At 43.7% G+C, this 27,765-nt stretch overlaps 3 protein-coding genes across 3 annotated transcripts in view; 1 reads left to right on the top strand and 2 right to left on the bottom strand.

Moving 5' to 3' along the window:
* The window catches only part of sona (SON DNA and RNA binding protein a), a 35,339-nt gene extending 23,579 nt beyond the window's left edge, over window positions 1-11,760 (bottom strand). Inside the window, exons 1-2 of the mRNA XM_079731292.1 lie at window positions 11,647-11,760; window positions 9,176-9,257 (exon numbers count right to left, since the gene is read on the bottom strand). Coding sequence (XP_079587418.1) covers window positions 9,176-9,203 — 28 coding nt within the window. The 5' untranslated portion in view covers window positions 9,204-9,257; window positions 11,647-11,760. The remainder of the gene's footprint in view (window positions 1-9,175; window positions 9,258-11,646) is intronic.
* Window positions 11,761-12,240: 480 nt separating this feature from the next.
* Window positions 12,241-16,851, top strand: ercc1 (excision repair cross-complementation group 1). The gene is made up of 9 exons (XM_079731216.1): window positions 12,241-12,738; window positions 13,181-13,534; window positions 13,676-13,779; window positions 13,901-14,000; window positions 14,272-14,345; window positions 14,985-15,084; window positions 15,606-15,677; window positions 15,786-15,854; window positions 15,946-16,851. Exons 1-9 carry the CDS (start codon window positions 12,694-12,696, stop codon window positions 16,006-16,008), a joined length of 981 nt encoding a protein of 326 aa, XP_079587342.1. The 5' UTR covers window positions 12,241-12,693; the 3' UTR covers window positions 16,009-16,851.
* Window positions 16,852-17,567: 716 nt separating this feature from the next.
* LOC307073331 (uncharacterized protein) lies at window positions 17,568-19,349 on the bottom strand. Its single transcript, XM_079733081.1, has 2 exons — window positions 19,239-19,349; window positions 17,568-19,057 (listed from the first exon to the last, which is right to left on the bottom strand). The coding sequence occupies exon 2, from the start codon at window positions 19,047-19,049 to the stop codon at window positions 18,000-18,002; it is 1,050 nt and encodes a 349-aa protein (XP_079589207.1). The 5' UTR covers window positions 19,050-19,057; window positions 19,239-19,349; the 3' UTR covers window positions 17,568-17,999.
* Window positions 19,350-27,765: the final 8,416 nt, after the last annotated feature.

The following is a 27,765-nucleotide window of genomic DNA, read 5'->3' as shown; positions in this document are numbered from 1 at the left end:
TTTCTGTTACTTCATCTAATCTGTTTGGTGTGACTTAGCTGAAAACCTGCTCCCGACCAGGTTTGGTTGAGAGCATAAGTCACCATGGTGATACAGCGACGCTAAAAGAGATTGACTTTCGTGTCCCCACTAACCCAGGCTTTGAGCGCAACATACCTCGCTAACCCACTAATCAAGGTTTATAGTACAGGCCACTGGCTTGTGTGTAAAAACACTGGCTCCGATTGGCTACCATGAAACATGACTCAGCCTTAGCCAATCATAATCGCTTATCTCGTTGTCAACCCACCCGGTCTCCTCACTAGCAGTTTGTGTCTGAAGCCAGGGATGCATTCGGATTACGCACTTTATGCAATCAATTCATAGTAATGCACCGCATTTAACGTACGGTAACAGCGTTGTAACGACGGAAACAGTAATTAGTTAGATTACCCCGTTACTGAAAAAATAACTGCGTTACCTAACGCCGTTCTTTTAAACAGCGTTATTACAAACAATGCTTTTAACAACCAAAAAGGAAGTTTAACCTTTGTGATTTTTGTCCACAAAGTTGAAACTGATCTCATAAAATCACCATAAACAGATAATCCAGTGTCTGGGCCAAATTTTGCAACTAAACACGGTGTTTACAATTAATGGCTAAGAGAAGGTTTCTTAGGAAAAAGGTAAATGCCTTCAATCAGAACATATGTTCTTCAGCGCAATCTAGTGGTCATATGTGTATTTGCGAGTGTTTGGCTTTGTGTCATTCGATTGTATTTGCCCTGAACTTTAACTAGAGGTGTCAAGTGTCAAAATGGTAAGCTATATACCTGTTTGTGTCTCATAGTATGACAGTGTTACAATCTGATAATGACCAACTGATAATTATTTCAGGTGGAAATGTAATCTTCCACTTATGCTGTGTTCCAGCTTTATTCACTTTAACTAAGTAGTATCCACATTGAATACTTCACTTGCACAACAATCTTTTTATTGGCACCAAGATGACACATTAAAGCCCTTGCAGTTTTGGAGATATACACTATTTACTTTGTTTTCCCTTGGTGTTGAAAATGGTATAGAATATCAATACTTTTCCAGGTATAGTATCGAAGTTAGAAAATTCAGTATTCGTGACAACACTACTATAAACGCGATTGTGATTATTCAGTTAGACCTACAAGAAACACGAAAGTTAAAAAATACATATCTTTGCTACTACCTTGGACATTTAGTTATGCAAATTTGCATAAAATCCAGATAAAAGCATGCATGTCTACTAGGGTGGAGCTTATTTATGAACTCTTGAAATATGATCTTCTTACCCTCTCATTTTGTTCCTATATATAAAAAATAAATCAGGCAAAATATGAGCACAATTGAACAATATTTAGAGGTAGCTCAATGAGCGTGAAGTTTCTCATACCCAAAAGCTGCAGCCGCCTTTTTTTTTTTTTTTTCCTCGTTTCTTTACTCCATCACAGAGATGTTTGTCCAATCCTTGGAGAAGCTCTATCAGTGAGTATGGTTGTTCATAACTTGTTCTAAGTATATATCATCATATGGTGAAGAGATGGACATCACAATGCATACACCAAAAAGAAAGAGGGGGCGAAAAACTGTCATTACTCCATCACTCGCAGCTGCTCTAGATCGCACAAAAGTGTCAGACCGCAAGGCTGCTTTTATCATAGCACAAACTGCCAAAAGCTTGGGGCAGAACATTGATGAACTTGCTCTAAACAGAGACTCAATTCGCCGAAACAGAGTACAACACAGAGGCCAGAGAGCTGCAAACATAAAGGCCAAGTTTCAGGGTAACGTTCCCCTTGTTGTTCATTGGGATGGCAAACTGATTCCGGATCTAATTGGAAAAAAGAAGGTTGATCGTCTGCCAGTATTGGTTTCAGGGAAAGGAATTTCTCAGCTACTTACAGTTGCCAAGCTTCCATCCGGAACAGGCGAGGCTCAGGCTGCTGCTGTCTTCGGAGCCATTCAAGACTGGGGCTTAGCAGACAGCATCCGAGCTATGTGCTTTGACACCACCAGCTCAAACACTGGTCGGATTGCTGGTACCTGTGTCCTTCTAGAGCAGAAGCTTAAGAAAGAGCTCTTGTCACTGGCTTGTAGGCACCACATTATGGAACTGATAATTGGTGCAGTGTTCCAAGTATGTTTGGGAGCCACATCTTCTCCCGGGGTTCCACTCTTCAAACGGTTCCAGGAATACTGGGAATTTATTGAATGAACCGGGGGTTGCAGCCGATGATGTGGCAGGTCTTGTGGAAGACATTAAGCAAAGCACCATTGATTACGCCAACAAGCATCTTGAACAGAGTCTACCAAGAGATGGAATTCTTGGAACTCGTGGTTGTGTTTCTCGGTGCTGCTGCTGCACGAGGAGTGCGATTCATGTCACCTGGTGCAATACACCACGCCCGTTGGATGTCCAAAGTTCTATACAGTCTCAAGATCTGGATGTTCAAGGCTCAGTTCAAACTGACTCCCGCAGAAGAGAGAGGGTTACCTGATGTGTGTGTGTTCGCAGTACGTGTCTACCTGAAAGCCTGGATCTCTGCTCCTCAGGCATCAGGTGCTCCTTCCAATGACCTGCTGCTACTTAAGTCACTGCTTGAATACTCATCAATCCATTCAGCCATTTCAAAGTCAACATCACGCAAGTTTTCCAAACACTTATGGTACTTGTCACAGGAACTTGTTGGCTTGGCTTTCTTCGACAGTCGGGTCAGTTCGTCAACCAAGAGACGGATGGTTAGTGCCATGCAGAATGAAGAAAACCAAGAGCACGATCATTCCAAGCCAATCACTGTTCATCTGGATTCATTCAATGACAAGAACTTAGAAGACTTTGTCACAGCAAAGTCAATGAAACTGATCAGAATCATGGAACTTCCAGATGGATTTCTCGCGGTTGATCCGGACTTGTGGCAGGACAGAGATGATTACAAGCAGGCTACAGAAGCAGTCAAGTCTCTTAATGTTGTCAATGACCAAGCTGAACGTGGAGTGGCACTCATTCAGGAGTACAGTGGATTACTAACCTGTGATGAAACGCAGCTGCAATTCCTGCTGCAAGTTGTTGAGGACCATCGCAGATTGTATCCTGATAGCAGGAAACAGACTCTGCCCGGGCTGCCATGAAAACATTAAATCTAGAGTTTGCTGGACACTGATATTAGTTGTCAGAAACTGAACAAGAATTCACTATTACTGTGTTCAAAATAAATAGTGTTGTTTAAAATAAATTTGTAGAAATACTCCTAAAAGTTGTGTAATTCGTTGCATTTTTATAAATTTCGTAATCTTTGAGGCACTTGAGCTACTCCTAAACATAAGAATTTATTGTTCAAACTTTGCATAGGGTGTTTTTTTATTATGCCGCACAGATAAGGGGGGTAAGACTTAAAAAAAAAAAAGGAAAAAAAATGTATTAGTTTAAGCTCCACCCTAATGTCTACATATAACTGGGCAATAGCTTTAATAGGTTGCAACAGTGGACTGAAATCACTTCATGGCACGATGTGACCATTCGGTCAATAAGTAAACAAAGAAGAAGTTTGTTATTGTTCAGTCTGAGGATGAGTTTCATGAGCTCCCCTAAACAAGGCAAGGGCCCCGTTTCCCGATAACGATGGATCCACGCTCGTACGATCATTCTCACGATGGATCTTGCGAACCATCGTAAATTTCTTTGGAGCGTTTCCCGAAACTCCTCTTAACATGAATGTGCTTTCACTGCACTCACAACGTTCGTAGGATTGTAACTGTCTACTGACAGTGCTGAAATGGGCTACGTAGGAGGGGGAGACGGAGGAATGTCGCAGGAAAATGGGGCTAAAAAGCGTTAAAATATCTCCCCATCAAGGCCAACAGCAAAGTAGCATACGATAAGAATAGACTGCAATAAAATGAATGCTAAAGATCATTTACATTTACATTTAGGGCATTAAGCAGACGCTTTTATCCAAAGCGACTTAAAATAAGTGCATTTGTTACAATAAGTACATTTGTCATAAGAAGTGAAACAATATATCGCTGTCGGTACAGTAAAGACGTTCATAGAACCAAGTGCAAGTATTACAATCGCTAGGCTAACCCATTCCCCGTGTAAAGCAGCGATAGCAGCTACTGTAGATGCTACACAATTAAGTACCTTGAATAAGTGCAATGTAAAAGTGCCAGGACGTACAACATTCAATGGTGGCTGTGCATTGGTTTCTATGCAGAGTCAAGATGAACTCTGAACAGGTGAGTTTTGAGTCTTTTGCGAAAGCTGGTGAGCGATTCTGCGGTCCTGACATCGGTAGGGAGCTCGTTCCACCACTGAGGTCCCAAAACAGAGAAAAGTTGTGACTTTGCCGATCGACCTTTGCTTGCTCTTAGCGATGGCGGTACCAGACGTCCAGCTGAGGTAGTTGAGCGGAGGGATCGAGCTGGGGTGTGTGGCTTTACTAATGCTTGGAGGTAGGCAGGGGCAGTTCCATCGACTGCCAAGATATTAAAACACAATTGATTAGGCGTGAGGCCGAGATCAGTCCTCATCCTGAATGCCCTGTGCGTAATTTTTTTCCCGGCAATTTCCCCCCTGAAATAATTCCATATTAGAAAAATCTAAAATAGCTTGTGTCACAACTACATTTATCTTAATGTGCTGATTTCTGAAACACGCTTTGCGCAGCAAAGAGAGACGACTTTATCTTATTCCGGTTTCATTGATTGGCGTGCACTCTCTAGTCTAGAATGTTTGTAGACATTAAAAAATGCAACATTCCATTCATTCATTATCATTCAACCACAGAGGCTAGGCATTGGCACACGGCTATTGGTGACCCGATTAGGAGAGCTTGGTCTAGATCAGTGGTTCTCAACTGATCTGGCCTTGGGACCCACATTTTTCATGGTCATTATGTCGCGACCCATTTTTATTAAAACCTAGCAAATTTATTTCTCTAAAACAATCACACATACACAATTGTAATCACAAATATAATCTTCAAGTTGGCTTAGTAAACGGATTGTTTTTAGTCAACAAGTGTTCAGTGAAGCTTTTCAGATAGTTGGGGATGTGCTTTTTTCCTGTCTCCTGTGCTTTGTTTCAAAGTCTGGGGTGATGGTTGACAGAGCTACTCTCAGATCATGTTCAGCGTCCAACCTGTTCCTCTGCTTGGACTTGAGCTGGACCAAAGTTGAGAAGCCACTTTCGCAGAGATAGGTAGTGCTGAACTTAGTAATTAAAGTGATATATAGGCCGACACATAGGAATCATAAGTCAAAACGGGCTACATTTGGCTGAATTATAAAAAGGTATAAGTGGTCATTTGAAGAGCCGTTTGGGAGCCGAAAGAGCCGGCTCTTGTTGGTGAGCTGATCCAAATTATCCGGCTCACTAAAAATAACCTAAAATCTCATCTCTAATCAGATGGCCTAATCACTGGTAATATTTTTAGCTATTTTATTTTTTCTCCTACACTCCGCGACCCATTCAAAATGAGTCCGCAACCCACTTTTGGGTCGCGACCCACCAGTTGAGAAACGCTGGTCTAGATCCTGCCCATATTGTTGGGCAGGATGATGTAGGCTATAGCCTAGGTCTTTTTACACTGCCAAGCCGGTTCGGTCGCAGCTTGGCACGCCCGGCGATTTCACCTTATCTCAAGTTTCCTGTGTAAAACCGAGGGGGTCAAATCCCCCGTTCGTCAAGGCGCAGGCTTTCTTTGTTCACTGGAGAAGGCGGGGCTGCGCTTGGAGTCTAGACCTCTTTAAAATAATTTGTATTATTGCAAACTCCCGAATGTTTTAATTTTTTTATGAATGAAGACACCTGCATGCAATAATGAGTTCACGTCTGAGTGTTGACAAACGCAATTAACTATGGTCAGGGATGTTCGTTGCTGTCTAGACACGGTCCAATAAATAATGAACATCATCACAGCCTCACCGAAGCGCCCACAGTGCTTAATGCAAACAATCGCAACAAAAAACGCCTGCAGAAATTATCCAACACCCGCTGGTCTCAGCTTGATTCCTGTCTACATTAGCCTATGTTTTCTGCCATTGATCAATATGAGGACCTTTTAACCACGATGGTTGAATAAAAATCTGAGAGACAGCAAGTGCAGCTCGAAAGCGACCTCCCACACAAGAGCAATGGAATCGTTTGATTTTATTATATGCCTTGTGACGTGGCGTTTGATTGGTACATTTCGGCTTCGCATGTATTTGTGGAATTTTAAATTGCTGCAATAAATTATGTTGTTGTTGACTTCTAACATGTCTCTATCTTTGCTGTTTAAATCTAACAGTAGTCTATGAGTAATATATCGATAGTAAACACTGATTTTGGTGGCAAAATTGCGCCAGCTGGGCATTCCGTGGTATTGGATGTGTTTTAATAAAACATCCAATACACGGAATGTCCGCTGGTGACGCCCCTGAGGCTATAGTAGGTTAACGATGCTCTTAGCATCCTACGAATACCCCTGGAATCCTCGTTAGCTACGAGCGTTTTCATGACGTTCGTTACCAATGATGCTTTCCGGAAATGGTGTGAAAACTGTACGATGCTTGTACGACGCACTTCACGATCCACTTAGGCTAACGATGCTTTCGGGAAACAGGGCCCAGGTGCCTGGCAAAAAGAGGCCCGTTGACAATTCTGATTTTAATTTGGGCAAATGAACATAACATTCAGGCAAGTCGAACATGATCTGTACTTGCCCGATGGGCAAATGCTTTTGAAACCTGAGTATCAACTAGGGATGCACCGATGTATCGGACGAACATCGGTAACGGCCGATATTCGCGTTGTTGACATTCACAGATGGCAGTGGCCGATGTTTATCTGTTGTCATATCAATTTTGCACTGGCTAAATGTTGTTGGTTATTTGCGGTCTGACTTGCAGTTTCAGAGAAGATGCAACAGGTGGTAGGCTACTAATAATACCACCCATAACAGCCGCTGTGCAGCCGTGCGCACGTTTGGTTTGTTTACAAATAAAAGTGAAAGAAAATGTCGGTCGTGTGGGGGTATTTCACGTCTCTGAGAAAGATCAGCGATATGCAGTTTGTTGTTTGGTTGGGCTATGCAAATACTGAACTCTTCTCATTGAGTAGGCAGTTGTATAGTAGGGATGGGCAGCGATCGTCGAATAGTCGAAGTCACGTAGAAAATCTAATAATGAATGTGACTATCGTTATTATTTACACGGCTATTCTCAATGCTGTTGAACGCTCCGTTCACTTGCATGGGCCTTCACAACTTCCGGTGGTGAATAATCTTTTGTCACCGTTGTCACCGTTGCTAAGCATATAATGACCGCTGTCAAGGAAAGTGGATTTTTTTTTTCTGTCGTATCGCTCCCTAAGTAGCCCGGTCAACCCCAGCGTCCTCGGTTGCTAAGCGACGTCAACGTCTTTAGAGGACTATTTCTCAGCTGATCAACACTACGAATGCTGGTAACAAATAAATTGTAAAAAGACACACCGTGTGAAGTTATTTTTTTGGACATAGTTTCCGTATGCTAAAGACGTGTCTAGTTCACCGTCATGCAGGCTGTGTTCAGTAAAATAAATAGCGATCTGTTTTCGGCGCATGTAGGCCTATCTGCCTAAGCCCACGTTGAAATAATTTTGATGCTGAATGTTGATGGCGCAATTGTTGAAATAAACAGATTTCTTACAAATCATAAAAGCCTCTCTCTGTGTCATTGTGTGTGCGTGTATACGAGGTGCGTGCGTGGGGGGTTAGGGTTTGTTCCCCTGGCACAAAAGGGGGAATAAATAACAAAAAAACATTGGTATCGGCATCGGCTATTTGCCAAATTGTCATTTTAAACATCGGTATCGGCCCAGAATTGCACAATCGGTGCATCCCTAGTGTCAACCCCAGTATGTGGATGTGTGGAGCACTGTCTGGGCGGTATGTGGACGTGTGGAGCTCTATCTAGGCGCTGTGTGTGGATGTGTGGAGCTCTGCCTGGGCGGTTTGTGTGGACGTGTGGAGATCCTCACACATGCTCCTAAATGTCACTTTTACAGTCATGAAAGGGAATTTCCTTAATAACAGATGCAAGAAGAATTGACACCCTGAAAATCTAATCTTAGCCGGATCGGTTCCTAACAACTGTGCATTCAACACCCCTGTATTACATAGTTACAATATAATGTTTATCATCGTTTTTGTAAGACTATGCATCTAAATATGTTTTGGATGGCCGCGAGCTAGAAATAGCTGGCATTGATAGAGGTCTCACACAATCACTATGTAAAGCGCTTTGAGATGGGATATCTACATGCAATTAGGAATGGCGAAAATGTAAAAAATTCTTGACCTCATTAACCGGTTAACTGATCAGATTAAAATGTGCAATTTGAAATAACAGCCATTTCGAGCCGCACCAGCCGTCTGCTATTTCGTAACTCTGCTTATCTCCCTCCCATTCTGCCTCCGACTCACAGACACACTCCAAGTGAGAGTCAGTGGCTCTAACCGCGGCACGACCTGCGTTTGAATTGAAACACGAGGCATGCTTGCTTACTGCAAGTTGAACGTGTGTAGAGAGCGGGGCCAATCGGAAGAGGGCAGAGTTAGGAGCTCATTTGAAACATTGCCGCGGCTCATTTAAGAAAAAGACAGCTCCGAAGAGACGCCGCTTGTTTAGTTTTGAGGAGATGGAAAAATTTAGTGTGAGGGATAATTTTTTTCACTTCACACAAAAATATCTTGGAATGAGATGGCTAACTGTAGTCTTATAGCGTTTAGTCTACTGTCCATAATAATTTAGAGATCATATTCTCCGCCGCTCACATGCGGGAATAATTAAGACTTGAGCAGAAATTTAACAGCGTGCTAGAGACGCGGTGTCCGTCCAACTTCCAATAAGTCACTTCATCTGATCATCTTTTTTTGTGAAGTGAAACCAACACACACTCCACAGTCCACATTGAAGCCAAAAAATGTTTTAACCGACAAGTGACAAGATTGATCGGTTAACGTGGATACGGTCAACCATCGGTCAAACGGTCATCAGTCAACATCCCTACATGCAATTCACTTTTCTAATGTTTCATTAAGTGATAAAGCAGACACATTTCGGAGCCAGGTTGCACAGGCCCCCCTCGATGACGGATTGTGGTGTGAGACAGAGTGTATCAGCTGCAGGGCTCACTCACCTGAGGGAATGTCCACTGCACATTCCATTATGCCAGATGCTTGGAGCCAATTGACTGGAGAGCTGCGCTCTGCTGGTTCCCTCTGAAACAACAATCTGAATTTTAATATTCAGTCTATGTTAAGTCAGTTGGACCTGTATTATATACAGTCTATGTTAAGTCAGTTTAACCTGTATTACATAGTCTGTTAAGTCAGTTTAACCTGTATTATACACAGTCTATGTTAAGTCAGTTTAACCTGTAGTATACAGTCTATGTTAAGTCACTTTAACCTGTAGAACACAGTCTATGTTAACCCATTCAGACCGGATCACGCATCTGTGCGTGTTTACCTTTAAGACCGGATTGCGCATCAATGCCTATTTACCATTTACCCATTTGTACCGGCTGCGCGGAGCAACATTGTATCTACTAGATACAATGTTGCGCCGCACAGCAGCCGGTACAAATGGGTTAAGTCACTTTAACCTGTAATATCCACAGTCTATGTTAAGTCACTTTAACCTGTAGTATACAGTCTATGTAACTGAGTATAACCTGTATCATACAGTCCAATTTAGGGATGGAATTTAGGGATCCGAATTCTGTTCTTTAAAAATAAAATTTAAATACCGACCAAATTATGTTGGTACTAGCGAGTACCTTTTCAAGTTAAAACCATCGGAGTGGGTATGCTTCAATATACATCAGAGAGGGAAAGCACTCGTTCACATTACCAAAAAAGTGTTTTCTAATGTTTTTTAATAAAGGACTATTTGTTGAAGTAGGTGGGATTTAGTTTTAGTTTTTTTATTTATACAGTGGTATCAAGAACCATTGAACTTCAGTTTTAATGGTATTTACTAATACATTTCTTGTATCGTCACATAGCTAGTCATTACCAACAATTACTGAGTGAACAAACTCATAGTAGTCCAAACCTTCAACTAGACAAGAGGGAATTTGTCTGACCATTGCAATTACAATCTGGGATAGATTTATGTTTGATCAAAGTGGGAACTGTTGTGGATACCGTTCAACAAAAACATCTAAATAGTGTCACCAAGCAATCCATGAATCACCAGTTATACACCAAGATATGTGCTGTTGAGACGTACTTATTTCACACAGGTCTACACTTCATTAGTTTGCCTGCAGCGAAAACAGGTCTGTCCTGCTGCTTTGTTTCATTTGATTCATGTAATAGTAATACTAATTATACATATAATATAACCTTGTTAACTTTTCTAATAGTTCATTTAAAAAAAAGGCCTTTGCCTCAATTATCCTTGTTACAAGAAATATTGTGTCTTCTTCCCAATTAAAAGGGTTTCATGATAATAAGCATTTTCATTGACACAAGAGCAGTTTAAATGTTCGTATCAAACATTGGATTTTAGCCTAAACCATGAAAAAAACATGTAAAACTAAACGAGTAGTTGTCAATGTACATTGATCAACAGCACATTTTTGTGCTTCACTAAAAATGCACACGGTTTGGTCAGGTCGTTGGGCATCGAGGCCAGTTTGCGACCAAATCTACACTCATCGGTTGGCCTTGGACCAAATATAAGGTATCCAGAAAATAGTTTCAAATACACGAGATCAATGGAAAAACGGTTGGCACCTCAAATTATATAACAGTAGTTTTAACAATAATATGGGCACCTTTCTCTTACGATACTTTAAAGAGTTTGAGAGGGTTTTCACTGGAACTTTAATTATTTGCGAAACAAAAACATAACGTGAGCCGGAGCCGGGAAATACCGGACATCATGACACACAAAACATCGGAAACAAAACAGCGAATCCATCCATTCCGCCAGGTCCATTTGGTCCTTAACGTTACTGAACAGAGAGCTTATCCGGTCTCCTCCGGTTACGGAGCACCTGGACGGATAGCCACACGGCGGCCGATAGCATTTACTAGCTCTTGTTGTAACGGCACAACAATCTGACGCATTCTGCATTTCACAAACACTGTTATGTTACGGAACACATACAGCTATCCTGACCTACAAACACACCATCGACATGAGCACACAGAGGACAGATGTTAACGCGACGGCTAACTATGTAGCGGCTAACCATGTAACAGTTAACTGTAACAGCTAACCATGTAGCGGCTAACACGTTGGCTGAGGACCTGAGCTAGGCCTGTGAACTATAAAACACTTCACCGTCCCTTGATGTCCAGCCTACGTTACACCGCCGGCCACAAAAGGTAGCGTTAAATACCCTTGGTGATGGCTTATGGATTCGCCATTGTAGAGGCGAGATTGCTGCCCATTCAATAGTTGGTTTAAATGTGAGCCGCTCGTGAAGCGGGTTAACAAAGCGAGGCACGCGCGGATACACGCCGCGGATAGGCGGCTAGCCCACCGACTAGGTGGCTGATCCGCAGGGCTCTTACCGTATTACGGCCGATCCCGCAGTCTCAACATACACCCGACACATGGTCAGACACGGAGAGATTCTCATTGTAAACTTACCCAGGTTACGCCGAGTTACTGCCGTCCGAGAGGAAGTGGGACTACCACAAATCCAGAAAACCGTTGTGTATGCTAATCGTTAACGTTAGCACACCACCAGATCCACCATGACAGTAGTGTGTCTCCCAGAATGCACCATGGCGCGGTTTGAATATGGCGTCAGCGTCTCCTTGGTAACTCCACAGAAACACAACCTCAACTCATTAGTTACTTGCTTAAATTAGGATTTTTAAAGCAAAAAAACACAAGCAAACTTCGACACTTGAACCAGAAGACTGCTATGCTACTTTGATTAACGAGGTTGTAAATAGGAAGGAAATGGCAGGCGGCTACTTCTGTGATCTTCACATCAAAGTCATATTACTAAAGTTACACAATAAAAACGTATAGGATGATATGGACGTGAACATTTGATAGATGTACCTGTAAGAGCCATACGTATTCAAGGTCCAGTTTGCATAGTTGGATTAATATTTTTTGTATTATATATGATTATTATTATTAAGATTGCTTAATAGCACGGACCCATAAGGCTTCCGTATAGTCATGACGTCAGAAATAGTGACGCGGGAAAACACGGCGAGAAGCCTGCGGAGCAACACAATTTTTCTTTCCGAGAAGTGCACTCATGTCCATTTCTATGTGGCTTATTGGGCCAGTTGGCCTTCACGACAGATATGTCAACGTTAGAATTTAGAATTCATACTTAAATGAATTACCCTAATAATTTGTTTACCCCAAACAGTTCATATATTTCTGGAGGCCTACAATTTGAGGAGATAACCAATTGGTTTAACTTACTTCTAGACAAAACAAACACAGAAATATATCATCAATTCATTATTAAAATAATCATTCTCTGGGTTTTGACAATCCACTTCGACTAGTTTGGGCTCTTTTTTATCGACATCGACTTCTCGGCGACCGTCTCAAGAGTCTGGCTGTTTTTTTTTAACTGGTTTGTTCAAACTGCGCGGACTCAGTCGACCCTGTATCGGACTGGTCAAGGAATCTCACGTCTCATCCTGTAGCATTGATCTCAGTAGGATGGAGAGGCGAAGGTTGACTCTCCACCTGGAGGACTCTGCACCGGTCAGTACTACCGCTCCTCCAACCCGGTGGTGCCAATCTCTGCTCCCTATCGAATCGAATGGTATAAAATACATGCATACATTGGCAGAACACAGGGTCTATCGAATCATGCAACCTTTTTTGTTTGGTAGCGTATTTGATCTGTAGACCAATTGCCTCTATCAAACGATGCTCTCACTACAGAATATAACACCACTACTCACTCCATATACACTGTAAGAATATGGGGTAAATTATGTTTATTTCACACTACGGATCAATATTGTCGGCATGCGCAGAGCCACTAGGTAGGACGATTTGATAGGTAGCACAGATTGGCAGAACACCGGCTCACAAGTAAACACTGGAACAACTCAAGAGAAATACTTAACTCTTGTTTCCATGATCCTACATTCCAGAATACAAGTGCTTTATCTCATGTATGTTATGTATTCCACTTTAGATCAAGCCTCCGTCTCAGAGCTCCACCCAGGGAGCGGCCGGCGTCTCCTCCTCTTCAGCGGACCCTGCCCGCCCTGCAGAGGGCCAGACCGACGTGTCCAGTACAAACAAGGATGAAAGTACTGCGATGCTGAACAGCCTTGAATTAGCACCCTCCACCGCTGTGGACCGTACAGCCCTGCAGCATGAACTCCATCAAAGCATTCTTGGTGTGGACAACAATATACCAAGTGAGCACATGGACTTGACTGGGACTGATCAACCCCAGGGAGCCGACCAGAGGACAGAGACAGTTTCAGTGATGGCTCCTAAACCAGTGGGATCTGGTGGTAGTATTATTGTCAGTCCCCGGCAGGTAAGCTATAGACCATGGACATGCTCCCTCTTCCCTGTGATATTCACCCCGGACTTGCTAAGCTAACTTAGCTCGTGTTCTTAATGGCATGATTCGAAATGTATTGATGGCCCAAATGTTTTTTCCCATGTCTTATCACAGAGGGGAAACCCAATTCTGAAGTTCGTCAGGAGTGTGCCTTGGGAGTTTGGAGAAATTACCCCCGATTATGTGCTGGGACAGACGACATGTGCTCTTTTCCTGAGGTCTCACACTGTGTGTGTGTGTGTGTGTGTGTGTGTGTGTGTGGCCGCACATTTTGCTATACTCACAGTTTGCTTCTCTTGTCTTATTTACATGACTGGTTGGGATGACCTTTGGATTTAGTTTGCGGTACCATAGTCTCAACCCAGATTATATTCACGACCGCCTCAAACTGCTTGGACAGACCTTTACTCTACGAGTGTTGCTCGTTCAAGTCGATGTGGTAAGTAAAAAAACAAATTGCAATCAAGTCGTACGATTGTTGAAGTCATGTTGGCCCCCGTAGAGGCAAATTTAACACAGTTTACCCTCAAAGGGAGAGGATTGATCCTTCTAGTAGATGAAGTTAGAAAACGTTATTGTCCGTCAGAAAAGTAGATAGTAGGGTGGGATGGGGCTCCAATCAAAAAGGAGAGAACATTGTTGATATTGTTTTCGACAAAAATAACAAATGTGTAATATGGAGATCAGATCATTTTATTCTTTTATTGCAGAAGGATCCTCATTCACTGAAGGAGCTGGCTCGCATGTGCATCCTGGCTGACTGCACCCTCATCCTGTCATGGAGGTAAGCAAAGTCTGCAAAATACTCTTTGTTGGGAAATCCTAGTTAAAATATGCATGAGCATGGGAGAAGTGTAGCATGCGTTTACTTTTAAATACACTGCCAGGGTTAGGGGATGGGTTCCCACTGGGGCCACCCATGCTAAGCATGCAAGCACTCTGTATCAATGTGCATGCTACAACACGCCACCTAGCAACCCGCTGCCCCACGCCATCTGGCTTTCAATGGGCTCCTCCAGACAGAGGGAGCACAGGTGGTGAGTTGAAGTATAAGGTTACATGGCCTGGTGCTCAATGTTGCCATGCAGGAGATCTCTTCCTGAGTGAGTGTGGATGGGAGAGACCAAGTTCATTTTAAATACACAATGGGGGAAGTGAAAATCTCTGGTATCTATACAACAAAGAAGTCAGTCGATTTGCCTTATTATCATACTTTGTGGCTACAGTGGAATTGCAAAATGCAAACTATCTTATCACCTTTCAATTAGAGAGAGGAAGGGAGAAATCTCTAGGTCCAAGGAGAATGTATAAAAATCCCTTTCAATTGACTAGTAATTATATAAACTGTGTGTATATAATTTGATATTATAGTTCTGATTGATTTAAATCCAGTGATCCTCTTCTTGCGCCTCTTGTGTGGCAGTCCAGAGGAGGCCGGGCGTTACCTGGAGACATACAAGTCCTACGAAAAGAAACCAGCGGACCTCCTCAAGGAGCATGTGGAGAAAGACTACCTGTCCAAGGTATAAGATATGACTAGACTAGTGTCAACAAAGATTGTTTGGAAGGTCCTCTTCAGTTTGTCTCTAATCGAGAGTACTGTTTTAGTAGACCTTCCTGATCTCATGAGATCCCATTCTGTGTCTCTGCTCTCCATCTGGCTGGCCTCCAGCCTGTTAAGATAGAACTAATCAGCACTCGGGGAGGGAGTTGAAATTCATGAAGAAGCACTGAGCGCTAGTCTTTTAACAGCGCCTGAGGAGAGAGCAGAAATCAAAACAGTTCTATCCAAAATGCACTGAACTAAATCAACCTCCCCCTAGTGCTGATGGCTCCTTTCACACTTAGGAGAGGCTTTGAAGTGACTCGCGGACACATTGAACTGCAGAGACAATCAGAATCTGAGGATGGTCTAACGAGGCTCATACCGCAAAGATCATTTCCCATTATTTCATACTGTAAAATCCTTGACTATTGATTGCTTATTCCGACGCAAAGTACGAGTCCTGTGGTTGTTCCTACCTTTTCTACCATGTCTCTGTAGGTGACTGACTGCCTGACCACGGTGAGGTCCATCAACAAGACGGACTCCATCACTCTACTGTCGGCCTTCTCTGTCGGTATTATTGAACTAGCTGCTCCTCTAGAACAAGTCATGCTTTGTATCAATGTGGAACTGCTGTTCCTATGTTGTCATAAATCAATGTTTCTGTCCCCTGCCCAGTCTGTAAAAGGGATCATCAATGCTTCTAAAGAAGACTTGGTGCTCTGTCCAGGACTGGGACCACAGAAAGTGAGTGGAGAAAGAAAATCAATGCGTCATTCCCATGAGTCAATATAGGAGCAGGATAGATGTGAGCTCCCTGGATGTTGTGTGTCTGCAGGCAAAGCGTCTCCATGATGTTCTCCACCAGCCGTTCCTGAAGTCCAAGAGGAAGGAGGTCTGAACCCCAGGGCCGTGCCCCATAAACACGGAGACGACACACCTCACCCAAACACTCACAAACAGGCATCTTAAGGTCCCAATGTGGAAGATGGAGCCACTCCCAGTTAGTAGAAGGGAGTCTTTCACAATTCAAAACATGAAATGCATATTGTGTCCTCTAACCGGCTGTTCACAAAGAAGGAGGGAGTCAGCGTAGCTCGGCGGGCAGGGAGCAGGAGCACCGTATGGGGAGCCACAGTAAGGGTCTTTAGATAAAGAGAGAGGGACGGGCTGGATATCCTCTCTTATTTGTAGAAAATATTGTTGGTGGGGTGTACTATGATTTATAACATTATTGAAATCTAGCGATTTAGGATTGACTACAGATATGTCGACATCATCTCAAGCTAGTTGAAATATTCTGTATTACAACATTAAGGATGGGAATTTGGGAACCAGAACCGTTTGTGCTGATCTGTTTTAATGGAGGGATGGAAGAAGGGTTAGGGTTAGGATATCTGCATTGTTATTGTATGCAATAAAGGTTGTCAACATGAAGTGATAGAAATTGTGTGATTAGATCATATCTTTGCATTCGTGGGCAAAGACAATTTATTGGTCGGTGTTGTTTTGCTGTTACAATATAATACTTTTTTTTTTATAAAATACCTGCATTGCTATGAAATTAGCTAATCAAGCAATCCATGTCAGCCCCATTTGAATTAATGTTTACATCTGTTCAAATAATTGTAGAAAAAGGATAACTGAAGTTAAAAACTGTTTGCTTATTACTTCTGCTCAAGGGTGGCTAGTGTGTCGACATTGGGGTTTTGAACCCGGAACCTTTCAGCTGAGAGACAAACAGCCTTACATCGACAACCCTGCCGGGATGCGATGGGATGAATAAATTACATCATGTGTTACTCATCCTCCTCATCTTCAAAGCCACTTATCCGGGCCGGGCCGCGGGGGGGCAGTAGCTCCAGCAGGGGGCCCCAGACTTCCCTTTCCCGGGCCACATGAACCAGCTCTAATGGGGGAATCCCCGAGGTCTCCTCTCCACTGGTCGTGCCTGGAGCACCTCCCTAGGGAGGCGCCCATCGGGCATCCTTACCAGATGAACCATCTCAACTGACTCCTTTCTAAGCAGAGGAGCAGCGGCTCTACTCCAAGTTCCTCCCAGATGGCTGAGCTTCTCACCTATCTCTAATGGAGACGCCAGCCAACCTTCTGAGAAAACCCATTTTGCCCCATATCTTACAGATTCTATTTAATTACACAGTCGTACATGTTGGATCAGCAAACAATCATTGTATAGGATGCAGAAGTGTTAACTCATCACACAAATTGAAGACAGTTAGATTTATTAAATTAAACAGAATAGACTAGTTTCTAACTCCTTTGACGTTCAAGACAGTTGTATGGTCATGGATGAAGAAACAATGCATGTTTTTTTTCTTGTATTCATTGTTTTACATTTTTATTGAAATCACAGCAATATGTATTGAAAATAAGCACATGCAACAATTCATTCATGGTACAAAATACCATTTTAATTTAACAAGGATTTTAGGTGTCAGGTTAAAAAGTGCCAGTTAAGTGCTGTTAACTGCTATTTCTAATTAGAAATATGAACTTAAAAATAATTTCACTGTATCCGCATTGCTAACATAATAGGCGGCATGTCAGTCAATCTATTCATGTACTGAAGTAATGAAATGCAATACATTTGTTTGAAATACTATGTTTCTTAAACACAAATAACAAAAACTTGCAGAAGAAAGAAGGTGTGTTCTAGTAGGCATCTCCAGACACTTGGCTGGAAGACATAAAATGAAATCTTGGGGACCTTCTTATGAGAGTATCTGGCTATGTTCTTCTGAATCACATGTTGACGTTCATCTGATGGGTACAGCTAAAAATGATCTATGTTTACCATGAGGACCCAAGACATGAACATGACCTCAGTCTCATGTGGTCGGTTGGAGAAGCCATTAGCTGTACTTCACGTGGTCACGGCTCCATCTTAACCCTGGCCCTGGATCTGGAGCGCGTGGTGACCTCCGAGGAGAGGGCCCCGCTGGGGGAGGGCGGAGGCAGGGGAGGCAGTCGGGACAGTGGGACAAACAAGGGAGCTTTGACCACTTTCTCTTTAACCTCCTCGCTCCCACCTTTGACCTTGTTATGCCTCAAGTGTTTATCACAGTGGCTGATAAAGGTATCCATCTTGACAAAGGTTTTGTTACACACCTTGCAGTGGTAGGGTCGCTGGCCCTTTTTGAGGCGCACGTACAGCCGTATATAAGAGGAGCGCACAAAGGTGCGACAGCAGACCCCACAGTTCAGGCCCTCGGGGGGCGGGTCCAGGACCTCGGGGGGCGGGTCCAGCGGGGCGTGGCGCTGCCGGGCCGTGGGAATGGACCCCGGCGGGGGCGCGGCAGGCTCGGGGGACTCCTGCGCTCTATGGCACAGCAGGTTGGACAGGGAGCGAAAGGCATCCCCACACCTGTCACACTTGTAAGGGCGTTCCCCCGTGTGCAGGCGAACGTGCGCCATCAGCCCAGCCTTCTGAGAGAAGGCTTTGCTGCAGTAGGAGCATGTGTACGGCTTCTCCCCCGTGTGGAGCCGCTGGTGGGTCTTGAGGTGCGAGGCCCGGCCAAAGCTCTTCCCACACACCGGGCACTTAAAGGGCCGATCCCCGCTGTGGATCATTTTGTGAGCCACCAGGTGGGAGGACTGATGGAAGGACTTGCCGCAAGTCCCGCATTTGAACTTCCTCCCCTTGCTGTGAGAAGCGAGGTGAACAGTCAAGTGGGTCAGGGAAATGAAGGTCTTGTCACAGTCAGGGCAGCTGTGAGGGTCCGGGCGGAGGCGCCTCTGGGGGCGGCGTCCCGGGGGGGACCGGAGACAGGACGGGCATCTGGAGGGGTCGTCGGTTCTGTGCCGTCCTCTCCCGGCTGGAGGGGTGGAGGGGGCCAACGGGGTCTGCTCCTTCCGTAGTCTGAATTTACATCCACATTCTGAACAACGTCCAGCGTCTTTGTCGTCGACTTTAACAAGCATCGTGCAATCTGCAACCATAAGGATGAGGAAAGTGGCGGCTTTACTCTATGGACACATCACGTCTCTATCCGCATCACCAAGAAATGAATCGAAACGTCAACCGTGCAGTGAACTCTCCGCATTGTGTCAGAATGTGAGATCTGGCGTAAAGCTCCACATCAGCAGGACAAAAAACACACAAGTACATACCGCATATTACGCATGAATGGTGAGGCTGGAGAACACAATCCACGGTTTATTTCTTAAAATGCCAGGTTAAACGGGAGTAATATGTAGACCGCTGTCAACGCCCCCCACCCCCCCATCCCTATTGACAACAAAATCCAAGAGGAACCCCGAGCAGCAGAGATCTGATACCCGGGACACAAAGAAGAACGACCACAGCACCGTCTAGTGAAGTGGAGGAGGAACGATCATAGCATCATCTAGTGGAGGGGGAACGACCACAGCACCATCTAGTGGAGGAGGAACGACCACAGCATCCTCTAGTGAGGTGGAGGAGGAACGACCACAGCATCCTCTAGGACTAGGAGGACTAGGGGTCCTAGGAGGACCAGGGGGACTAGGGGTCCTAGAAGGACCAGGGGGACTAGGAGGACTAGAGGGCCTAGGAGGACCAGGGGGACTAGGAGGACATGGGGGACTAGGAGAACCAGGGGGACTAGGAGGACATGGGGGACTAGGAGGACCAGGGGGACTAGAAAGACCAGGGTGACTAAGGGGGACTAGGCAGCATCATCTAGTGAGGTGGAGGAGGAACGACCACAGCATCATCTAGTGAGGTGGTGAGCAACTCTGCGGTCCTGACATCGGCAGGGAGCTCGCAGTGGTGGAACGAGCTCCCTCCGATGTCTGGACCACAGAGTTGCTCACAAGCTTCGGCAAAAGACTCAAGACTCACTTGTTCAGAGTTCACCTAGACTAGGGGTCGGCAACCTGCGGAACGCGGGCTGCATGCGGCCCTTTGGCGCCGCCCTTATGGCCCTTTGGCCATAACTCGAAATTAACATTTATGGGATACTTTTTCCTATGATTGTTGTAGGCCAAAGTCAACCATACATCATCAATTTGTAAAAATATATTGCTTGTATATGGCATGAAAAATGTTTTTTCAGCATGAGTTGTGCATTGCAAGACTATCCTGGCGCCTATTTTCTGAGTGGATAGCTTGCTAAAATCACCTAGCTATGGATCCAAAGAAGGCAAAACATATATAAGCTGAAAACAACATCATACAGCCCTGATATTCAGAAGCTCTGCAATGAAATTCAGAAACAAAAATCCCATGAAACTTGATGAGAAAGGTAGGGGGTGTTTGATTATCTCATTCATTCTAGGAAGTTGTAAGGTTTTATATAGATTTTTGCTCATGCAGGCCGCAAGTGTTGCTGGGAATCAATGCAATAGGACTACTTAGCACTGAACTGGACAGTCATAATTCAATTGTTTGAAATGTTTACCAGTGTTGTTATTTTCTATGATGCAATGATATTCACCTCATTTGCACAAACATGGACTGAAACCGAAGAGCTAGGCCTACTCAATTTCAACTTAAAAACCTGATTTCTTCTCCCTCATTTCTTGTTAGATGTAACATCGATGGCCAAAATAACCTAAAAAACACACCACATATACAGTACAGATATAGGCACACGTTAAGGCCCATGGTGAAGACATGTCCCAACAATAGAGGCCGTCAGATGCTCACACAATGGACATACTCATTCAAATCTATCTGCTGATAACACTCGGCCGCAGCCCGGGGTGCTCAAGGCCAGGCAGGTGTTCTCGAGATACCCCCACACCAGCCTTGACTCCCACAACTCGCAACACACATTTCGCTAGAAGAAAACACATAAGACTGATACACTCTGAAGGCCATCACGCTCATTCGAAGCAGAACCTCTACGGAGGGGAAGCTCCGGACGACCTCAGCGCTGTTAGGGACTTAGACATTTTCGCTCGATCGATCTCTTACGCTCTCTAGCTCAGTATAACCTTTTTCACCTTACTAAATAAATCCGAGGCCCTCGTGCCGATAATTTTATCTCCTCTCCGTCTCAGTTTATCTGTTCAAGTAACTAGGCAGACTATTTTCCCCAACAAAAATGGTGACCCCGACGTGATACTTTAAGATTTGGACCGTGACTGGGAAAACCACTGAGGACGTAGAGGAGGACACCCCGGGACCCCGGAGCGCCGGACCGATTCCTGGAGTCTCACCTCGGGCCCAAAGAAAAGGTAGGCAGAACCTGTTGATAAAATCCAAACTCTGCATAGTTATATAGGAACCACATTAGGAGGTGAGACTCTAAGAACGGTCTGCTACGGGACATCCCACGGGGAGAAATCTAACTGCAACGTAGTGTTAACCTGCCAAAGCCCCACCCTACCAGAAAAGCGTAACAGATCGTATCGTCTTGGGAGGCGGGAAACCCCCTTGACCAGGTAAAGAGCGTAGCGGACCCTTAAGGTCTAAAATACTAACATTAAAAGTAACTCTAAAAGATCCTTATAAGGAGATCTAAAAGGTCCTTATAAGGAGACCTAGAGAACAAATGCTAACATTAAAAGTAACTCTAAAAGATCCGTATAAGGAGATCTAAAAGGTCCTTATAAGGAGACCTAGAGAACAAATACTAACATTATCACTAACACTAAAAGGTCCGTATAAGGAGACCTAAAATACTAAAAGGTAATAATAATCAAAATAAATAAATAGATAATAATAATATTTTTATCAATTAGAATAATAGTAAAAACACGAACGAGGTGAGCCCGCGCGACGTGGAATAGGCAGGAAGAGACATGGTATATTCGGTAGCTGACGGACAAATACATTGACCGACGTAGACAGGGATAGAAAGAGACCTCTCGGCCCCACCTTCACAGACGGGACTGTCCTCTGGATATTGAGGTGTGGCAGCTGGCCGCACATCTCTTAGCAGGCAGTGTGGGTCTGTGTGTTTGTATGAGTGTGGGTGTGTGTGTGTGTGTGTGTGTGTGTGTGTGTGTGTGTGTGTGTGCGAGTGGGTCATCTGAAATGTATTATTGTTGATTTATTTTGTACTTAAACACAACGAAAAAATAGTAAATGCTCATGTTTAATACAAAAATATAATTACATGATATTCCTGAACCTGATTCAAATAGCAGTGCAGTGTGTGTACGTGTGAGTAACAGAGAGAGAAAATCAGAGCGACAGGGTGCATGTGTATGAGAGGCTGTGTATGTGTGTGTGTGAGAGGTGCACTTTAGCAGATAGAGGAGCAAGTCTCCTGGCTGCCAGTGGAGTTTGGGCGTCTGACTTTATGATCTGCTCATATTAATGTTTGTGTATCGTTGTGTGTACGAGAGAAGCTGTGTGCGTCATTGTCAACGTGCGTTTCAGTGTGTATGTCTCAACGTGTGCTTGTGTGTGCCTTTGTGCGAGTTAGAGAAGCTGTGTGCGTCAGTGTGTACGTGCGTGTCAGCGTGTATGTGTCAACGTGCGTTTGGGTGAGTGTGTTTGTGTGAGAGAGAGAGAGCGAGAGAGATAGACAAGGAGAGCTAAAAGTGGGAGGACGAGCGAGAGGGACCATTTTTCCCCCCTTCTAGTCTGTTAGAGGTAGCGATAGACAGCGTGTTCTTCTGAGAGTGGACGGTTGCTTCAGAACCACGGACAGGGACTCCGTATAGTTGTCAGGCCCCGAGATTTCCCCCCGTATTTGTAGTCCTCCCATTCAATATATTTGCGGTCCCCGTCTGCCTTATTTACAGTTCTTCCATATTTGTAGTCCCCGTCCCCCATATATGTAGTCCTCCCATTCGATGCATTTGCGGTCGCCCACCACCATATTTGGAGTTCTTCATAGTCTCTGTAGCCAAGCCCCCCCCCTCTCAACACCTCCCACCACTGGTTGATAAGAGAACTATTACCAGTTCTATCTCAACATCTCCCCCTGTACCACAAGAAGAGGACTATTATAAGTCCCAACTAGGCGACTCCCTGCTCTCCAAGAAGCGTACTACTACTGCTTTCCCCACACCCTGCCCCAGAATCCCCTTAAGTGTCTGCCCCCACCAGGTGAGCCCGAGTTTGCCTTACAACATTAGGGTAACCCATGGAACAGACGTTCAAAACCCCACTTGACTTGTACATACTGGAACAGATAGGATCTCATTCGTTCCTATACACCCCCCATTCCCCATCAACCTATTAGGCAGGGACCTCATGGGTTCCCTGCAGATCACACTGGCCTGCGACTTAGGGAGCACCACCCTTACACACCTAGTTTGTACCTTCAAACACTCCCTCTTAATGACAGTAGTATTCATTTAGTTGAAAGGAGGCCGAGCCTCTTTCTATTATTAGTCAAGTTGAAGGTTTTTTCTTATTGTTCTCTCTTCCCCTCACTCCCTTCCACCCTAAACACCTAGCTATGTGTAAGGACCAGATTGTCCGTTTTTGTATTTGTTTGAGTGTGTGTGTGTGAGACTGCTGAGATAAGGTGAGCCATTCCCTAGTTAATATCTGCAGAACACGCATGTATTTTGAATATACCATAATTACTGTGTTTTGATTCACCAACATTAATTGTTTTAACAATCTGCAAAAGTTTGCAATTTTCTTTTTTTCTAAATGTATTCTCTTTTCTCTTCAGGAAGTGGCAATATAAACAGTGAAGGATGCCCATCACTCATCATTTTAATTGTTTACATTATTCTAAATATTCTCTCTCTCTCTTCAGGAATTGGCGGTATAAGCAGTGAAGAATATCTAACACCCACAAACATTACTTTCTTCCAGATTGCTGGGCCCGTCTGTCTGTTTTCGTGTGTTTTGTGTATCATGACAGGAGTGCACTAGACACTGGTTGTGTTACGAACATTACTATGAGAGAACCAGGATGGTTAAAATAGACACGGGGATTAACTACTAAAATAATAAGTTCAAATAATAAATAATGCGAATGGTTTTCACCGGTGAACAAGGAGGAAGTTAGGAGCTCAACTACTATAATTCAATTATAATACATTTTTTGAAAAAATGTAATCTAATTGGGTTAATTTCTGCACTAATCAGCTGCTACATACAAACATCAGAATAACACTGCATGACATGTTCACGGGTCAACTATTGCCTCAGTTGGAGCGATCGCAATAGATACAATATCGTACCACCAATATGCATGCATGATCTTGTATTCAATAATTAGAACAGCCGGATTCCAGAACCGGCAGAGGACCTACCAAGGGAGGGACCGAACCAGGGGTAATAAATCAAGGGAGATCCCTGTATTGGAGTATTAGAGTTGCATGGTGATCACAGGATTTAGGGACAATTATCTAGACTCCATAACATCAACAATTAGCCTTTAAAGTTGTCCATAGCATGCATACCGCTCGTCCACAGAAGTTCAGGGGTAACCAGTGCTGGGGATTCTTGTTAAAGAATTCTGGGGTAATCTGGGGTAATCCCGCCTCACAAAAGAAAGAAGAACCCCCCCCCTTTAGGGGACTCTGAGAAAGCGCGGTAGAAATGCACAGTTCAACAGACCTGACGAGGTTTGAGTACCAATATGACAACACAAATTAGATATTTCCTGAGGGATAGCTGTAATAAGACATTTTATTAAAAGTGATCGTATAATCTAGAGATAATAATCTGCAATATAAAATTAGACTAAATAAGTATGATAAAATGTTATCCAAAATCCATCCTGAGTGTGATGGAGAATCTACATGCTATGTTTTTCTTTATGAACTTAGGTTTTGTATACTATTCCGTGTATGGTCTTGTCACCCTGTTATTCTGCGGGGTCGTTTAAAAGGTAAGCCTTTGTGGTTGGTAATGCAATCTGTTCTCATTCTGTTCCTGTGTTATCTTCTGTTGGTTTGGGCCTGTTTTCCTTTCCCCTGGGGAGCGCAGAGACGCATGTGATAAGGAACGGCTGCGACCACTTATTTATGACATCCTAAGGAACTTAAATTGATAGATTACCATCTGGTTGACAAGGTTTTGGTTTATTGGGGGACAGCTGCCCTCAAGAACCCAAAACAAATATAAGAACTCCTGATCTTAGCCACCCAGCGGACTTCTCCATGCGAACCTTTAGAGAATGAAGTGAGGCGCAGGGCGAACTCCCACCTGAGACCTCAGATTATTGTACAGTATGTGTTACGTTAGACATTTCAAATATTCACCGGAGAAAAACACACACAGCCGCCATCAACTCTTTGGTCGGGGAACTATTCGGACCGTTTATTCTGCGCATGATCACATGACATTAAACAGTGCACCCAGGCACGCATGCTCATATAATCACGTCTATGTGTAGGCTATTTAACATGGCTTTGCACCTGCACTTATATTCAGTAATATACTTAACACTCCCACTCAATGACATGTTTATAGCTCCCTCTAATAGTAAACAAAACAATTATTATTATTATTATTTTTTTTTTTTACAGAACTCCAGAATATAATAATATATAATAAACATTTGGCTCATTGACAATGTTAATAACAAAATAAAAACTTTACATCTGTCAGTACCCTTCACTCTCCAAACAAATACCTCTTGAACTTCTCAAGCTTAGCCTTCACCACTGGTTTGGTAAGGACATCAGCTACCATGTCTGCAGTAGGGCAGTATTCTATAGCTATTTTCCCTTCTTTGTGTGCAGACCTTATAAAGTGATACTTTATATCTACATGTTTGCTTCTCTGTCGACATGCTGGGTTCTTTGATAAAGCTATCGCCCCCTGGTTGTCCTCGTATACCTTCACTGGTACATGCTGGTTGCTGCTGTCTATTCCTGCTAGTAGTTGTACAAGGTACATACTCTCCTGAGTAGTGGCTGCTAGTGCCATATACTCTTCGCTTCGCAAGTTGACAGTGCCACTGTAGGCTGTTTTCTACTTTTCCAAGATATAGCTGGACCATTTTCAGTTAAGCTGAAGCAGTATCCAGTTGTGCTTCTCCTGTCATTTTGATCGGCTGCCCAATCAGCATCACTATATCCCTCAAGTTGTAGGTTTTCATCACTTTTCTTGAAGTGTAGTTTTTGGTCTATAGTACCTTTTAAGTACCTGAGTAGGTGTTTGGATGTAGCCCAATGTTGTTGTTTTGGTTCCGCTAGGTATTGTGATAATTTACTCACAACCCAGCTCAGGTCAGGTCTAGTACATGTCATAATGTATATCAGGCTGCCTACTATCTCTCTATAGCCTGTTGAGTCAATAACTTCACCCTCAGTGTCAAAATGCAGCTTCTGGTCACATGGGGTTGATCTTGGTCTGCATTCAGACATTCCAAACCTTATCAACATCCTCTCTATGTGTCTCTTTTGAGTCATTTTGATCTCTCCTTCACTCTGTTTAAAGTCGATACCCAGGAAGTGTCTAAGTGGACCCATATCCTTCATCTTAAACCTCCTCTTCAACATCTCTTTTACACCATTGAGTGAGGTGTTGTTACTTGCCGCTATGAGTAAGTCATCTACCCATACTAATAGAATCACTTTCTCCTTCTCAGATTCTCTGCTGTAAACACAATGATCAGCCCCATTTTGCACAAAACCATTCCCTATAAGACGATCATGTAGTAACATGTTCCAGTTACGCCCGGACTGTTTCAACCCATACAGTGACTTGTTGAGTTTACATACCAAGTGTTCTCCTGTTTTTGACTTGATTTCAAAACCTTCTGGTTGTTCCATGTATACCTCACAGTCCATCGGAGCATGGAGGTAAGCAGACTTCACATCCATTTGATGTAGGATGAGATCTTCTTTTACAGCCACCTGCAGCAAAGCTCGGACAGAGGTCATGTTGGCTGTTGGTGAAAAAGTCTCATTATAGTCAATCCCTTCCACTTGGCCATAACCCTTTGCGACATATCGGGCTTTGCACGTTTCAGATCCATCTGAAACGTGCAAACGTCTCTTTTACTGCATATACCCAGCGACCTCCCACTGCTCGCTTGCCCCGTGGCAGTGGGGTCAGAGTAAAAGTCTCATTCTCTGTTAAAGAGGTCATCTCCTCTTCCATTGCATCAGCCCACATTTTTGACTTCTTAGAGTCCATAGCCTCTCTAAGTGTTTTAGGTACACCATAAGTCACTCTGTAGAAATAATCAACATTTTCATCATCATCATTGTTACACTCAGCTTTACACTGGTACTCCTTTAAGTGGTCTGGAGCCTTCCTTTGCCTGGTAGGATACCTGCTTTCTTCCTGTTCTATCTGAGTATTATCTGTCTGAGTGGGACTTGTCTCAGCAGTCTCAACACTGGGTTCTTTACACCCCTTAGGTTGTTCCTGACCCTGGTTGGCTATCTTTGGTGGTGTATCTCCATAACACTCAATGTTGTCCCCCATGTCATGATCTGTCTGAGTCTGGCTATCTGCGTTACCTTTGTTGATGGATTTCACCAGCCTATGTTTAAGGACTTTTCCTGTCTCAGGATAATAGACATTATATGATGGGCTATATTTATCATAGCCTACAAAGATTCCCTTTGCACACCTAGAATCCAGCTTCTTCTTATCCTGCTTGTATGTGTAGCATTCAGAGCCAAATATTTTCATATTAGAAAGGTTAGGTGTTTTTCCTGTGAAAACACGGTAAGGTGTCTGCTCTAGTCGGTTACTGTAACACCTGTTACGGATCTGAGCTGCTGTCTGTACAGCATATGTCCATAATTGCTTTGGGAGGTTACTCTCCAATAG

Source organism: Pollachius pollachius, assembly GCF_949987615.1.
Source record: "Pollachius pollachius genome assembly, chromosome: 3".
Classification (NCBI taxonomy): domain Eukaryota; kingdom Metazoa; phylum Chordata; class Actinopteri; order Gadiformes; family Gadidae; genus Pollachius; species Pollachius pollachius.
This window is presented reverse-complemented; position numbering and strand designations above follow the sequence as displayed.

What these genes read in the sequence shown, in the direction of transcription:
- LOC307073331 (XM_079733081.1), bottom strand. Translation starts at nt 19,049, where the DNA reads ATGCTTGTTAAAGTCGACGACAAAGACGCTGGACGTTGTTCAGAATGT.
- ercc1 (XM_079731216.1), top strand. Translation starts at nt 12,694, where the DNA reads ATGGAGAGGCGAAGGTTGACTCTCCACCTGGAGGACTCTGCACCG. An exon ending in ACCTGGAGGACTCTGCACCG is followed by an intron (nt 12,739 to 13,180) that starts GTCAGTACTACC and finishes ATTCCACTTTAG; the next exon opens with ATCAAGCCTCCGTCTCAGAG. An exon ending in ACCCTCATCCTGTCATGGAG is followed by an intron (nt 14,346 to 14,984) that starts GTAAGCAAAGTC and finishes CTTGTGTGGCAG; the next exon opens with TCCAGAGGAGGCCGGGCGTT.